We start from the raw sequence: 16,243 nt of genomic DNA on the forward strand, positions 1-16,243 counted from the left end.
GGTTTTTTTTTTTTTTTTTGCTTGTCACTTTAATTTATCGACGGTTTGCACATGTGAAAAACTTGGTGTTCCTAATTAGAATGAGTAATGAATAAATGAAGAAGGCATGATCAATTTTGTAATTTTTAAGCGCAATCTCATTTGCTTTAGTACAAATACGGTAATCGTTGCTCTTCGGAATATGGTGGGGAATTAGTTTTTCAAATGGAAAATAAACTGAATACCTGCTAATCGAAGCTTGGGGAAGATAAGTGCAAAGCAGCAGGAAACCAGTCATTTGCTTTTGTTGACAGCGCCCTCTTTGGTCAAGTGAATCCGGAAGTTATCAAAATGATAAAAATGAAGTAAAATAGACTGACATTTCCTATGTGAAGTTTAAAGGTAATTGATTGGATGAACGACACAAGCAAAACAGGAACACGTAGGATTTATTTGTCGCCAAATTATTTACACAGATAGTGCACCAGCAGTCAAGTCGACATTTTTGCATATAGTATCAAATATCAACCCCAACGAACTCTTCCTCTTTATAAATATAAGGAAGAGTGAGTTTTTTCTTTCAGGAAAAATAAATTTTCGGGTAGGCTCACATGTACCTGTTACATAAAATTAGTGTTATCAGGTCAATACAACGCAGATGAGCTCCAGAAGGTTAATTTGGATAGATCTTTTATTTTATTGTCTTGTTATTTTTACCATTTTCCTTTTTCTTAGTCCAAATAGTTGGGTGCAGGCCGTTTCGTAACCTGGTCGTTTCGTAACTTACTAGGTCGTTTCGTACCGAGACGTTTTGTAACCTTATATCAATATATAATAACAATATGAGTCGTAGGTTACATAAACAATAATAAAAAGACTTATTGATGTATATATATATATATCTATATTTAGTTATTAAATAATTGATTGCACATAATTTTACACTTTACAAGTACAGTTTTGCACATATGCGAATAGAACAGAAGAATTTAAATTGTCCATCATAATTTAGATGTACCCCATCTTTATCAAAGTATTTAGTCTTCTGTCACGTGCTTTCAGATCAAGTTAGTATCCGAAGGTAAACTAAAAAGGTATCAGCGTGTTAAGACCCGCTGCATACAAGGATGCATTTTCTCATTCTGGGATGAATTCACTCAAAACCATATGTCATGTAGTACATTGTTAAGGAGGTGTGCTTTTGTTTACGGACCAACTGCTGCTGCTGCTGCTCCAGCCAACTAGACTTTGTTTCATGTTTATACCTGGGTTTTTCGGATGAAAAATCAGGCTTTATGCCAGTATAAACATGCAAACAAAGGACAACAGTTACATAGTGATGTATCTGAAAGAAAGAAAAAGAATAGAGTAAGATAAAGTGTTCTTACAAAAGATAAAAAAGCCCGGGTCAAAAAGGAGAAGGGTTATGCAATTGCATGTAAAAGTGAAAAAAAAAGAGAAAATAATTATTTTTTTCAGGTCGTGTGCGTTAGGTCGTGTGCCATTAATCTACTTAATCACTTTACACCTACTGTAATTACTTTTTATTACCTGTCAATCTCATTAGTTGTCATAAAACCATTAAAGCTGTCACCGAGCATAATTACCAATTAGCCAATTAGCCAATAATTAAAAAGATTTAAGAAAGTTTTAAATTAGAAATATTACAATATTGTTATTATTAGATAAAAAATTTGATCATTTTTAAATAATACATTTATCTGTTTCATTTAAACTAATTAATTTAAACGAACACTTTATAACCATTTACATGTATAATTGCACCAGGTACGAAACGTCTCAGTTACAAAGCAACGTAGTTCGAATCGACCAGGTACGAAACAACCAGGTTACGAAACGACATGCATTCATATCGTTATGTCCTCTTTTAAGGCCATTTAATTTTTTTTGCTGAGAGGCCTTCCTACAACTTTATAACGCCAAAGTCATTTTTTTGTCTGTACTTTGAGAGGAAATTTTGCTCTCAGCTTTGAGACCCAATTTTGCCAGGAAAATTTTACTCAATTACTGACACAAGAATATTTTGCAACTGCTAGAAAAATCAATATACTGGTGAATCCAAAATCATTAACATTTTTTTTTTTGTGAATAATCGTGTCGATAGAGCGAGAGGTTGTCATATTATAAAATCAATGAAAGTATTCAATTTGTATCTGATTACCGAAAAATTATTGATATTTTTCATTCCAGCCTAATTGTAGCTTAAAATGCAAAGCCAGTAACAAATACACACATACTAGATGTCATTTTATTGCACTACATGTAATAGGGTTTAGTTTTAATTTTTTAATTGATTCTTCCTTACCAAATTCACATAAAAAAAAAATCATTGTACTGACAGTTTACATCTATATTCTTGACAAAATAACATTATTTGTAAAAACCAGGTCATATGGGAATCAGGGCAAAATAGCTCATGTAAGGTTGCAATACAATATAAAGTATTTGAGTTACATGTAGCATTTCAAAAGAAACACTGACAGGTGTGTTCAAAACATTATATAATATCCCTTGCTTCTATGCAGTGTGTGCATTATAATTAGAATTTAACAAACAATTGAACATATATACATGTAGTCAAAAGTACTGAAGGCACAACCTTGAAAAGTGAAGATCAGATACTGTCTGTTTGTTTATACTCTTAGCAGGAGATATTTGAATAGGGTAGAACTTACAACTCAACTAATGACAAATTATGACATTGACTTACATTTCTATATGCTGAACGTGTAATGTAGTTAGCCATTTTGACTTTTTCCTTATTTTTAATTATATTTAGTATGTTGTTCATTCATTCAACATGTTCAACAAAATTATTTCCCTTAAATATTGTCAATCTTACAAAGTTAGAAATAAACTCATACTACTACCAGTACTTTCATAAATTTTTGAATTCTCCAAAGCTAATTGTTACAACTATCTCTGTTAGTATATGATGCTGTCATCCTACACATTTACAAATGAAATATCTTCTTTTTTAGCTTTGAAAAATGTCAGGAGACAAGATATCCCTGACAGACGCCCTACAGAATGTAGATGTTCTGGATGAATTGCCTTTACCTGATCAACAACCTTGTATAGAAGGCCTTTCACTGTCCATCCATTACCAAGCTAATTTTGACACTAATTTTGAGGATAGAAATGCCTATGTCACTGGGGTTGCTAAATATATAGAAGAGGCCACAGTCCATGCAGATTTGGTATGTACAGTTTTTGTACTATAGTATTAATTAATGGGTGTTTTTATGATAGCCTTTTTATATGTCAAAGGTGTGTAACAATGAGCTGAGATATCTGTAATGGTCAGAAACAACGCCCAGGATTATTACAGCCTCCTAGGTGATTGTTACTGACCGAGGACATATAACAGAGCCATTATGAAAACACCCATTAATACATTTATCAACCAAGTCCAACAAAACACAGAAAATATTTGTTTTATTAACATGATTAATGAGGTAAGTTATTGTTAAAATGCCCAGTTTTAACTTAAATCGAGACAGTGCCTGTTACAGCCAAAAGGGCATTATTATGAGTCATTATGAAATTAAAATTGCAATAATCTTAACCATGTTAACAGTTTCAACTTTGTGTCAGCACAAATCATGTTTTAATGAATGCTCTTATCATTTATCAGGTTTGCCAATAATCCCCAGCATGTGCTAGTACTGTTAACAACTAATACCAAGACAGATAATAATCTGAATTGTACTATAGATCAGCCAGATAAGGTTAACAAGAATCATTTTGAATTTTGATACAATATAAACTTGCTCTTATATTTTCAATGTTACAGAACAAGCTATTAGAGAAAGGACAAGAGTTTGCTGCAATATTATACACATGGAGATGCTGCTCTAGAGCATTACCTCAGGTAAATAAAATAAAGAATATCACATATTCGGAACTTTTAGGTACACATAATGCCCTGCTGAAGATGGAAGAGGAGCATTTTATTTTCTGGTCTGTCAATTCATGAGTCTATCAATCCCATATCAGGTTGGGTTGACATAGATTAAAGCAAATGTAAGTCACAGTACAGCCTTCATGAGTGAGCAAAACCTATTTCTGATAGTAGGCTATTAAAGCCTTAACATGACAAATTGAAAATGTAAAACAATTTAATGAAAAAACCAACAGCTTAATTTAAGTACGATAGATAAAAAGAAAAACAAATATGAAAGAAAGCACTGGATAACAGGTTCCTGGCTTGTTCAAGCATTTTTAGAATGTGGCTGGGTTAAACATATTTGTGTGCCCTAACCTTCCCCCAAACAGGGACAGTGATGTTTATTATGATGTGAACTTTAAATTATAAGCCAAATTATGGTATTGACCCTTGTTTTACAGTTTACTGAATGTGTAAATAAGATGGTGCAAAAACAGTTCATCCTCAGTTAAAAGTTTTTTTGTTTCATGTAGATATCTATGGAAATGTAGTCAAATCAACTTAAAACTTTCTAACTTAGTACACATGTTCAGAATGATCTGAAATGATGATGCCAAATACAGTTTAGACCCTGATTTCCCTGAATATGGCAGTATGAGTAGGACATGTCCAATTATTTCAAATTCTTGTTTCAATCTTAATTCAGCCCAACAATGATTAGAAATGATTTTTCACAGTTGCTCTATCCATAACAAACACTTAAAATGTATTTATCATGTTTATCACAACATGACTTTTCCAAAAACAGATCAGGGTCTAAAAAAAAGCATGGAAAACCTTGAGATCCAGTGTATTTTAAAAAGATCTAGGATAATTCCCTTACAACAAAACATTGAATAACATAAAAATAGATCGGACTCCTACAAAGATAACATCATGGCAATATCTGTGTCCCTTACCTGCAAATGTTAAAATTCCATGTGACATATTAAAGTGTAACTGCATTCAAATATTGATAAACTCATAAAAGTTGTTTTTTCACCTTATATAAAATGACTAACAACAGAAATCAGGCCATTGCCTCAAGCCTTGTAGGTCAGAAGCATGGAATAATCTTGCAATCAAATTCAAGTTCAAGAGCATTTATTCTGAGAAATCTTATATTTATAATTCCAACATTTATCTGAATTGCCTATAGAAAAAAAACGGCCTGATTGAAATTTAATACAATGATTAGTACCCTTTTGTTGTGCTAGTTAGATAGGGACTAATGAGACTTAAGTATAAATTCTGATTGTTTTATTAGTATAAATACAAGGAGTTGTGTAGGTCATTATTATTGCAAACCATAAATGAAGCTGTTACAATTTTTTTTGTGTTTCAGGTGAAAAGTAATGAACAGCCTAACAGATCAGAGATTTACAATAAGATTGTGGAGGTCTTGGATCCACAAGTGTCAAAACTTATGGAATTTATGTATTTTGTGGTAATTATTAAGGCTAAATTAAGAAATATAGTGTATTGTCATAATTTGATCTTTATAAGTATACATACAAATATGATACATACATAAGATGGTTTTATTTATGTTAAGAGACTTTTGAGGGGGAAAAATGTGAAAGAAAATTCTTATATGATTCTTCAACTCTAAATTTGTAGACAGAAGTGTGTCTCTAAATATAAAAAAAAATAAAACCTTTCACATGTTTTTCATTTTGCCAATTAAAACATAGCTTGTAACCTGAGAACAAACACAAAGTATCTTTTTTAAGATGATTATATGATATTGCACATATAAGTGTTACAATCACCTTGACATTTCAGATTTTGCTAACACCTCTTCCTGTAATTTTATCATAGTTTCTTTTAGGTAAAAAAAAGAAATGTTAGTTAAAAACTTAAGTAAATCATATAAAACATCTTTTCTGGAAGTTATGTTTACTTTCATATTTACTTTAAAAATTTAATTACTAGCTTTCTTGAATCTCATACTTACTTTGTGTGTAGACTTTGAAAGAATTACTTATAATTAGTGACATATATATTTTCAAGTGAATACATGTAGTTTGTTTTGTTAAAAGATATAGCAAGATAAAATTAGAAGATGTGTGACCCTTCCAGAGCACCTGCATGACCTGAGTTCAGCCAGGTTAATTTTTTGGTAGGGTTCATGTTGCTTAATGAAGTTTTCTGTGTATAGCTTTGTGGATTCTTATTTGACTTTTTTCTTCTTCTTTAACCGTAATGTTGTCTGTCTATCAGCTTACATTGTTTTATTGCCTCGATGGTATCTTCTCCCTTTTGTGTGTGTTTCCATTAAAATAAATCCCTAAAAAAAATGACAACTTTCGTCGTAGAAAAATACAAAATATATACTGTAATCAATCTGTACCTTCAAATGAGTGTATATTTATTTGTTTTCTTCTCGAATATTTATGAGCTACTCATGCTTTCTGTCACTCTACATTCAGCAAATAACGATAAATAATATGAGTTTCAACTTCTAAAAACTGTATATGATAAGAAAGAGAAAATGCTTAATTGTTTCAGATATTTTTAAACGATTTGCATGTTATTTAGATACATTAAACATTCTTTTTGTATTTCAGAACAAGGAATAATATGAGAACAGAAACCAAAATTGATAAGAATTTTATATGTCTTTTAATTTGTAGAAAAATGCTATAGACAGATTTGGTGAGCAGATTAAACGTCTTTGTCACGTTCAGAAGAGAAATGATTTTGTTTCTGAGGCATATTTATTGACCTTAGGAAAATTCATCAATACATTTGTTGAGCTTGATCAGTTAAAAAACATGAAAGCGAGTATCAGTAATGATTACTCTGCCTTTAGAAGGTGAGTCCTGAGTAATGATTACTCTGCCTTTAGAAGGTGAGTCCTGAGTAATGATTACTCTGCCTTTAGAAGGTGAGTCCTGAGCAGACATATCATAGGCAGAAGATATACAGTATATACAACATACCATGGAAGATATGTAACATTATTTACTTACATGCCATTTGACTGCTTAGTTTTTGTTCAAGATGGTGGTAAACATTTTAGCATTTTAAACTTAATATTACATTGTTGTTTTTAATTATAGAGAACAACTAATATTAAATTGTATATAAAGGACTTGCCTACACTTTTTAAGACGGAGAAAAACTTTTTTGGTTAAAAAACCTTTCTGCTGCATACATACTTAAATAATCGTGCAGCTTTTGAGTTTTAAAAAAATAATTTGAAAGAAATACTACCATCTTTTTCACTTAGCAGTCAGTTTTGGAGCAAATGGAAAGAATTAAAGATTTTTAGTAAATTACAGAAAGTTCACTATAATTCCAGATTTAGCAGATAATGATAAGTTTGCAAAAACGAAAATTAAGATAAAATTTTAAACTAAATTTAAAAAAAAATTGAACTTTATATAAATGTCATGTTGCTTGTGTCTGTAATTAGTTTATCTCACCAGTCTTGTTGTTCCCATTTACACACTTCTTTTCTTGCATGTATTTTCTATAAAATGCAAAATCGTTTCTGATTACTTTACAATTATCTTGTATTCTTTTCCATGTATTTTAGCTCTGCTTTATATTGCCCAACAATTATGCTATTCATCAACTACCAGTAAAAATATGAAATCAGAAATATCATATGAATATTCATGAAATTAATGCTGATGAATGATATTTGCACAAATCAACCTTAGACTGATATACTAAAAGACAGACTGTCTGCTTAAATTCTCAAGAAACTTTTTTTTAGCTTAATCAATCTTTTGATATTTAAGCATGTTTCTATTTATTATGAAATCATTATCTTTAGCTTTACTTCCTTCTAATATATTCCACCAGATATTTTTGATGTCATGGTTTTTCACTGGTTCGAAATATTTGCTAGTTATATTCATTGGCTTAGTTATCACAACTTGCAGGATTTTATAGGAAAGTGTATAGTAGCTATAGGAATTAATAAAGTAATTGTTTTATAGAGATTAGAGAGGGGCAGCACTTCTAAAAAGATTTCATACAACCTCAACAGTGTTTGAAAAACAAACATTTGTTGCTGTATGGAGGATACATAAAATCAACTCTCTTCATTTGGAATGAAAAAACCTGTGACGTTTCTGAAACTTGTGAGACTATCAAATGAAAATGTCTCACATTGAATTTCTTAAAAATTGTTTTCAGCTCAAAATTTTGCAGTTACTTTATTCTTTGTGGATGATCATTCCAAAAAGTGAATTTTAGTGGAGATGACATCTTTTTCTTCTTAAAATCATCTTTGGTATAATAATTGAAATATCTGATTTGTTTCAAGTAAAAAAGAGTTGGTTATATTTTTAAGCTAAAATAGGGTGCAGTGGTACTAAAAAGAATTTAACATATTTCAAATGCAGAATTTGATTTCAGATTTTTTTTCCACAGAGATTGAGCATAGATCCATTGTGAAAGTCATTGGGGTTGGAAGTTAGAAATCATGTCATATTTTTAAAACAGTTAATATTACTTTACAGCGTGAATCCATAGAACGATTTGGGGGTGAAGTGAAACGATTGTGTCACATACAGAAAAGAAATGATTTTGTATCTGAGGCCTATTTATTGACCCTGGGGAAGTTCATTAACACTTTTGCTGAGCTAGATCAGTTAAAAAATATGAAAGCCAGTATCAGAAATGATTATTCAGCATTTAGGAGGTGAGGGTCTGTGTGTGTGTGTTGTTTTTGGGACATTCAAGTTAGGGGATAGTAACATAATTGTGTTGTAGCCTTGCAGTCTTGATCACCCAGATGCAGATTAGTTTGACAAATAATCTTATCTTAAAATCTTTCATTAAAAAGATCACTTGTTTTACAAAGGGAAATTTCCAATGTTCCTGAATATTGATTTTTTTCTGAATTAAAAGAAAAAATATAAATGAACGCATTTGGTTGCAGCACCCATTTAGGGATCATAGATTTATTCTTATGAGGAAGCTCCGAGCATTCTCGGAGCCTTTAAGTAAGCTCTTCTCAGCAGTTTATGTGACTATAATTATACTGATCCATTAAGATGTCAATCAAATCTACGCCACTTCTATTATAAGGAAAGTAGAGCATTATGGAGGAAGCTCAATAAACACCTGTGTAAACATCTGGTCTATTCAAATACATTTTGCATGAAACTTTACAAAACTATAAAATAGATTAGAAATTCTTCAACAGTACTGTGTAATGCTTGGAAAGAAATCTCAAGTCTCCACAAAAAGTAAAAGTCATTAAAATATTTTCTTGATATATTTAATAATCATTCCTTTTTTATAATAAAAAAATTACCAAATTTTATAATTAGATGATATGATATAAACATAGTTTATATTATATAAAATGCTACATAAAAGTTATCAAGATACAAACAAAAGTCAGGGGGCGATTATTATTATTACTAAAGTTATTTTTTAAGTTTCTCTAATATAGGTATTTTTTGTTTTTGAAAATTATTTGATACCTCAATAATTATTTTATATGTCAAAAGAATCATGTACTAAATGTAATTTTTTAAAGAATTTTTATATCATTTCATAAAATTAAGTATTTATCCAATTTGAGATGAGTATAGAGAGGAACTTTAAAAATAAAGACAAAAAAAATACTTTTATAAATTATTTTATACGTCTTTGAAAAACTTAGCTTAGTACTTACAATTATTTAAGGAACATGTATAATTGTTTTTGATTAAGATTACAAATCATAAATAAATTCAAATAAATCACAAGGTTACATCTATTCATATCTGGCTATCTCTAAGATTTTAAGGGAAACAATATTTTAATAGCCCCAAGAGACCAATCTTTTACCAAGAAGTGTGGCATCAGACAGGTAATTAGTGTTTCAGGAGGATTTAAATAGTTTTATATTTCATGGGGAAAATAACCAGATGTCTGTGAAAATTTGTTCAAGCTAGAAAAACGTGTATGAATGGATATCTATAAAAGTAATATTAACAGAAGTTACTTATACATGATATAGAAGTAATATTTGAAATAGCCACGATTTCAACATAACTTGTATAGGTAATTTTGAAAATTACTTATTTAAGTAATGCCCCTAACATATTACCATTGGTTTTTTTATAAAATAACAAACTTATTTTTTTTATAGAAAATTATGGCTACTTTAGGAAAAGTTGCAATTCATTATTGGAACCCTGGTTTGAGGGGGTAACACCACCAATGTTTTCCCTCTAGTACGTCTCTCTTTTATTGATTTTTTTTAAATTGTGTGAATATTATCTTTGTTTTAGATAAAGAAATACTTGACATGAGTAAAGTTTTATCCTGTCCTGTACTACAGTAAAAATAGAACATAACTTGTCAGTGCATATAAGAAAGTCAACATCTCCAGAAAATTACCAATCAATTTCTCTCCCCTTTTTCCCCTTTAAATAACATTAAGAGCTGAGAGCTAATTGAGCTAAGAAAAAGATGCTTCAATACTTTGTACATTTAATAGTATGTTATAAATGGTGGTTATGGTAGTTGGTCTGGGCAGTGGAATTACTTTAAATTACTTTTCTAAGTTATTTTGTAGCTATGAAAAAGAAAAGTAAGGTCATTAAAAAATTAATAAGAAATTATATTGGAGCCTAATTATAAAGCTCATAATTTCTTATTTTTTCTGTTTAATCTCTGTATAATTTTTGAAACATAAACAGTATCAATAAAACATCTTCTCAATACTTTCATGTAAATATTGTATATGAAATATTTAGGGAAAAGAAGTTGCATTGCATAGACAAAGGAAATTCCAGTTCGAAGTTTTAAATTTTTGTTATAAAGTTTTTGATCCACTGAATCTGTTTAATTATTATAAAAACAAATAGAAAAAGTAATTAAGAAAAAAAATTCGAGGATTTCTGAACTAAAATCAATTTATCATAACGATTGTTACAAGTCTTTCCACCTAGCCTATGAATTACAACTTTTCCCAAAGTAGCCATCGTTTTCAATTGAAATTTAAGTTTGCTATAGCATTTAAAGTTTCACAAAGTCCATAGTTTGTGTCTTTGATGACTTTTATATTATATTTTATATAGTATAAATTTAAGTTATATTTATATTTTAAATATAAATTTTGGGTTTTTTTTTTGTATTGAAAAAAAAAAACGATAATTATTAAGAAAGTGTTTTAAACACATTTTCTTTCTGTGAACACTTGATATTACTTTCCAAGTATTGCACAGTGCTATTGAAGAATTTCCCATCTATTTTATAGTTTTGAAATTAATGCAAGATTTATTTGAATCGACCAGATGTTTACACAGGTGTTAATTGAGCTTCCTCTATAATGCTCTACTTTCCTTATTGTAGAAGTGCTATAGATTTGATTGACATCTTAATAGATCATGATAATTATTTTCACATAAACTGCTGAGAAGAGCCTACTTAAAAAGCTCCGAGCATCCTCCGAGCATGCTCGGAGCTTCCTCATAAGAATAAATCTATGATCCCTTACCAACCATTACTGTAGAAAGTTTTGTATTGTACCCTTTTATGTGATGTATGGAACTCTTTTGGGGTTAGAAATTCTTTACAACTTTTTTTTCCATTTGTTGAAATTGTTGTAGTATTAAACAGGCATTCATAATATGATGCTGTGACTCTTTTCACAAAAAATCTTACGAGTAATACCACTCGTAAGTCATGAACATTTCAATATAACTTACAATCAATTTTAGTTGTAAGATTTTTAGTGAAAAGAGCCCCTGTATTTTTCAGTAACAATTAATTCACTATGTCACTATCTTGAAACATGTTAAATAAACGATTATAGAATACTTGATGAGTTGAAAACAAGTGATAATTCTTATTGTAATTCAATTTGCCAAAAAAAGATTGATTTAATCAAATAAATTATTTGATAAAATCAGAAAAAGAACCTGTACTTCAGAGTATGACTTCAACTTAATTCATGACAATATAGAGGTCTACTCAAACAATTAAAGTGAAAATGACACATTTCTCATTTTTTGCTCATAGTACTTGCTGTATTTAAGCAACTCTCTCTGACTATTTTAGTATTAGAGTAAAAGAGAGTGTACAATGCAAGATTTTTTATAATGGACAATTTTTAATTGTATTCTTGTTTTAATTTTTCTGCATCTGGCTGATTGAGAATATTTGTTGTGGTGATCTTACTAATAATTAGAGGTGTTTAGTATCAGTCTTCTTTAGTACCTATTCTTCTTTTATGTTTGGGTTAAAGTAAATGATTGCAGAGCATGAATTTTCATTTAAAATTATCTTGGTGTCAATTTCAAGTACATTTTTGGAATTCATCAATTATATTCATTACAGAATATTTTATGTTATTTATACAAAAGATAAGAGTGAAATCTTATCAATCCAAATTGAATTAGATTGCAACAGATTTTCATTTAGTTCAGCTGGTCTTAAAGGCCAGTAAAACTTTTTGTCATTACTTTACATCCATTAATTGGTCAATCTATTTAAAGTTGTCCCTCATAAAATTATATAGAAATTATAAAACCACTCGTAAGTCATGAACATTTCAATATAACTCACAATCAATTTTAGTCGTAAGATTTTTGTGAAAAGAGCCCCTGTATTTTTCAGTATCAATTTTTCATCTCACATAATTGGTTAATTGAAATTTAACTTTGCCACTATCATCCTTAATTTTTCTAGTTTCAAATTATTTTTGTTTGTTACTGTTAATCAAGCAACATGACTACTGTAGTAACATAAGAATACATTGTATATGGGTTAATCAATTCAAAAATTCGGAAAAATCCTGGAGAGAACTGGGAAATTAAGACATTGATGATCCCTCTTAAGAATTATGGTTGATAACCCAGCTACCATCAAACATGGCTGCACCATTATTAGATTACAATGGTTGATAACCCAACTACCATCAAACATGGCTGCACCATTATTAGATTACAAAATGTGAAACAAACTTCAGTGGATGAATTCCAAATAAATCGTGCTACCATTTTGATTAAATGATAAATTTTCTTTTTTCAGATTAATTTTGATGTGCGAACTCACATTCAGCAAGGCTTTTGTCATTAAATGGAAATTTGACCAAAATTCCAATAAAATTCTTGTAATATCTTTTAAAATGTTTTGTTTTTTGTCCAATCTTTTAGTAAATGATGCATTTCAGGTCACTTTTCAGTATAAATGTTTATATTCATCAAACATGACTGCCATTGCATCAAAAATAGAAAATTCAATCAAAATTTCTACAACAAAACAATCAAAATAGAATAGAAGCTTTCTAAATCATTTATAATTCAATATTGTACTGTACTGGTGCTTAAATTAATAATTGGTGAGTATTTGTTTCTTTCTGAAATAAAAAAATACCTTGCATGATATTTTTCTCTATTTCTTCATTTAACTCTTGCTTATGAAGTATATCCTGTTGTAACTGCTAAAACTGCTAAGTTGTATTTATTTTCTTACAATTGGTTTATTTTATTTATTTATATTTGTTTTAAGTAAATCCTACATATACACATGGCATATATGTTTGAATTGATGAAGTATATTTTATTAGCAGACATGTTCTAATACCTTGTGTTAAGTAATTTTTTTATCATTTAATTCTGAATACATTATTTAGAGATTTTTTTGGTGAAATGACACTTGATTGCCATGTGCAAATAAGTTTTATAATATTCCAAATAGCAAAAAAATGAGTTCTAACAACTACTGCGGAATCCTTATAAATCCTGTAATTCATTCAGAAATTAAATTACAAAAGAATTTGTTATTATTCACATCTTTAATTATATTGATATCAAACTTCAGGGCTGCACAGTTTCTAAAAGTAATTGCTGACCCACAAGCTCTACAAGAATCTCAGAATTTATCTATGTTCCTTGCCACTCAAAACAAAATCAGAGACATGCTTAAAGAAGTCCTCCAATCCACACCTGGTTATGAGGAATTGTTAGCTGATGTCATCAACATTTGTGTCAACATGTATGAAAGTAGATTGTACCTGGAACCAGCAGAGAAATACATGTTAGTTAAGGTAAGTAGATTGTACCTGGAACCAGCAGAGAAATACATGTTAGTTAAGGTAAGTAGATTGTACCTGGAACCAGCAGAGAAACACATGTTAGTTAAGGTATGTAGATTGTACCTGGAACCAGCAGAGAAACACATGTTAGTTAAGGTATGTAGATTGTACCTGGAACCAGCAGAGAAACACATGTTAGTTAAGGTATGTTGATTGTACCTGGAACCAGCAGAGAAATACATGTTAGTTAAGGTATGCTTATCATCATGAGGTCATCTGACTTTGTTATAGACAATGACTGTCATAAGGTAACGTGTAGTCATAATAGGGTAATACTAGTACTTAAGCTTCTAGCCCTTTTTCCCAAGTACCAAGAAAAACTGGCCATCTATGATATAGCATATACAGTGCATAAACTGGCATTAAACACCAACAATCAATCAATCAAGTCCACTTTTTGTTTTTTTTGTTTGTTAGAATAGAACTGATGTCAAATTGATGATGGAGTTAACTTAAGTGTGAAATAAATTGAAATGATGGTCTCAGTTATTTTTTTTAACATGAATCATTTGATTATTACATGTTACTCATTGATAATGAAATGTACCTTCTTTTAATAGATCATTGACTTTTATATACTGGTGCAATTTTTATTTTTTCATCCAGTTATACAGTTAAATTAGCTACATCATCAGTGACAAAATTATCTTTTAAACCCTTTTAAAGCTTTGGTATACAAAAAAAAAGGTTATTTCATGAATAATGGTGAATATTTATCCTCGTAGAATATGTATTGCACTTGAAAGCATATTCCATATAAAAATTTACAAGAGACCAAGGTCAGAAGTAATACATATGTGTGTTAAATTTTGTATTTAAAGTATACTTTAGGAGGAAATTGTACCTAATACATGTATTTAATGTATATGGTAATGCAATTCAGTATTTTTTCTCTTCCATAGGTGATGGCTTGTGGGTTGTTTATGATTGACAATGAACAAAACAACATCTATAAAATGGACTCCAAGAAAAGAATAAATTTAACAAAAATAGACAAATACTTAAAGGTAAGACTTAAGTTCCATATCAGTGTCATTATTCATGTATACATAGAAGACTGAAGAGTAATGTCATATTTAAAATTGAGAAAACACAAATGTTAATCATATTCTGACACTAGATACTACTTCTTCTGTGTATAAGCCTCCTGTAAGTAGGAGCACCTCCATATGGAGTATATACCCTTAGTAATTTAATTCAATTATGTACAGCACATACATATAGAAGAAAAATATTTTGTTTTTTTGTTTTTACATGGTATATATACAGGGACTTGTTTTATTTTAAAAATTATCTTAAAATCAATTCATATTGATGCATGCATTATATTTTTCAAAACGTTTCAGCTCCCCCCAGTTACTCTCATTGTATTTTCAATCTAGATTATCTGCCATAATTGCAACATGAAAATAACTTGAAATCAAAATTCGTGTTCTAACTGATATGAAAGTGTAGAATCATGCAAAAATAATATAATCAAAACTTTTGTTTTTCTTAAAAAAGCAGTATTGACTTCATTGTAATTCATTATTGATTGACAGATAGGAAAGAGTTATCTTTGAACTAGGCTTTAATAGAATATTAAAACTTAAGTTGTATGGCTTTCATCATATTTGCTGTAATTCTAATGTTTTTATCTAGAATTTTTCTTTTTTTGTAACCCATTAAGTACAATTAATGAAGTAAGTTTTTGTGTTAGATTGTATAATATCTTTTTTTTCCAGCAACTGGAAGTTGTACCACTATATGGAGACATGCAGATTAATCCATACCATTATATAAAGTACAGTATGAACTTTGACCCTGGAAAGTGGCCAGCATGTGAATCATCCCATCCTAGTCCACAGTCTAACTTACTTGCCAATCTTGAGCCCATCCGTGAGGACCACATGTCATACATCAGCCAGCTGGCCCGCCACAGTAATGAGGTATACAGAGCCTTAAGCTTGCATGGTCTTTCATTAATAGTTTGAATCTACTAGGAATTAATTTAGACTTTAGAATAATTATCATATTTAATCAATATGAGTTATGAATGCCATCTTTTAGTAAATATTGTTAAAGTTATTCATACCATTGATGTTTGAAAGACTTTTATCTGAAAGCAGTATGAAAAACCAAATCTGAACGAACAACCGATTACGTATTGCAGTTTATACATCGTTATACAATGCCATTAAAAGAAATTTGTTATGAAGCCTTTAACTTTGATATTTATCAGTACATATTGGATTTTTGAATTTGAATTTCATATAAAT

At 29.7% G+C, this 16,243-nt stretch overlaps 1 protein-coding gene across 11 annotated transcripts in view; it reads left to right on the plus strand.

Annotated features, from left to right (window-relative positions):
* The first annotated feature begins 286 nt into the window (after window positions 1-286).
* LOC127736671 (cytoplasmic FMR1-interacting protein-like) overlaps window positions 287-16,243 on the plus strand; it is a 53,991-nt gene continuing 38,034 nt past the window's right edge. For 2 of the 11 annotated variants that reach the window (XM_052247232.1, XM_052247234.1), the window contains exons 1-8: window positions 287-381; window positions 2,982-3,200; window positions 3,797-3,874; window positions 5,274-5,375; window positions 6,565-6,746; window positions 13,712-13,937; window positions 14,888-14,992; window positions 15,710-15,913. In XM_052247232.1, coding sequence (XP_052103192.1) covers window positions 2,991-3,200; window positions 3,797-3,874; window positions 5,274-5,375; window positions 6,565-6,746; window positions 13,712-13,937; window positions 14,888-14,992; window positions 15,710-15,913 — 1,107 coding nt within the window. In that variant the 5' untranslated portion in view covers window positions 287-381; window positions 2,982-2,990. The other 9 variants (XM_052247233.1, XM_052247235.1, XM_052247236.1 and 6 more) reach the window with 8 other exon arrangements.

This window comes from Mytilus californianus, unplaced genomic scaffold (genome assembly GCF_021869535.1).
Source record: "Mytilus californianus isolate M0D057914Y unplaced genomic scaffold, xbMytCali1.0.p SCAF_35, whole genome shotgun sequence".
NCBI classification, from domain to species: domain Eukaryota; kingdom Metazoa; phylum Mollusca; class Bivalvia; order Mytilida; family Mytilidae; genus Mytilus; species Mytilus californianus.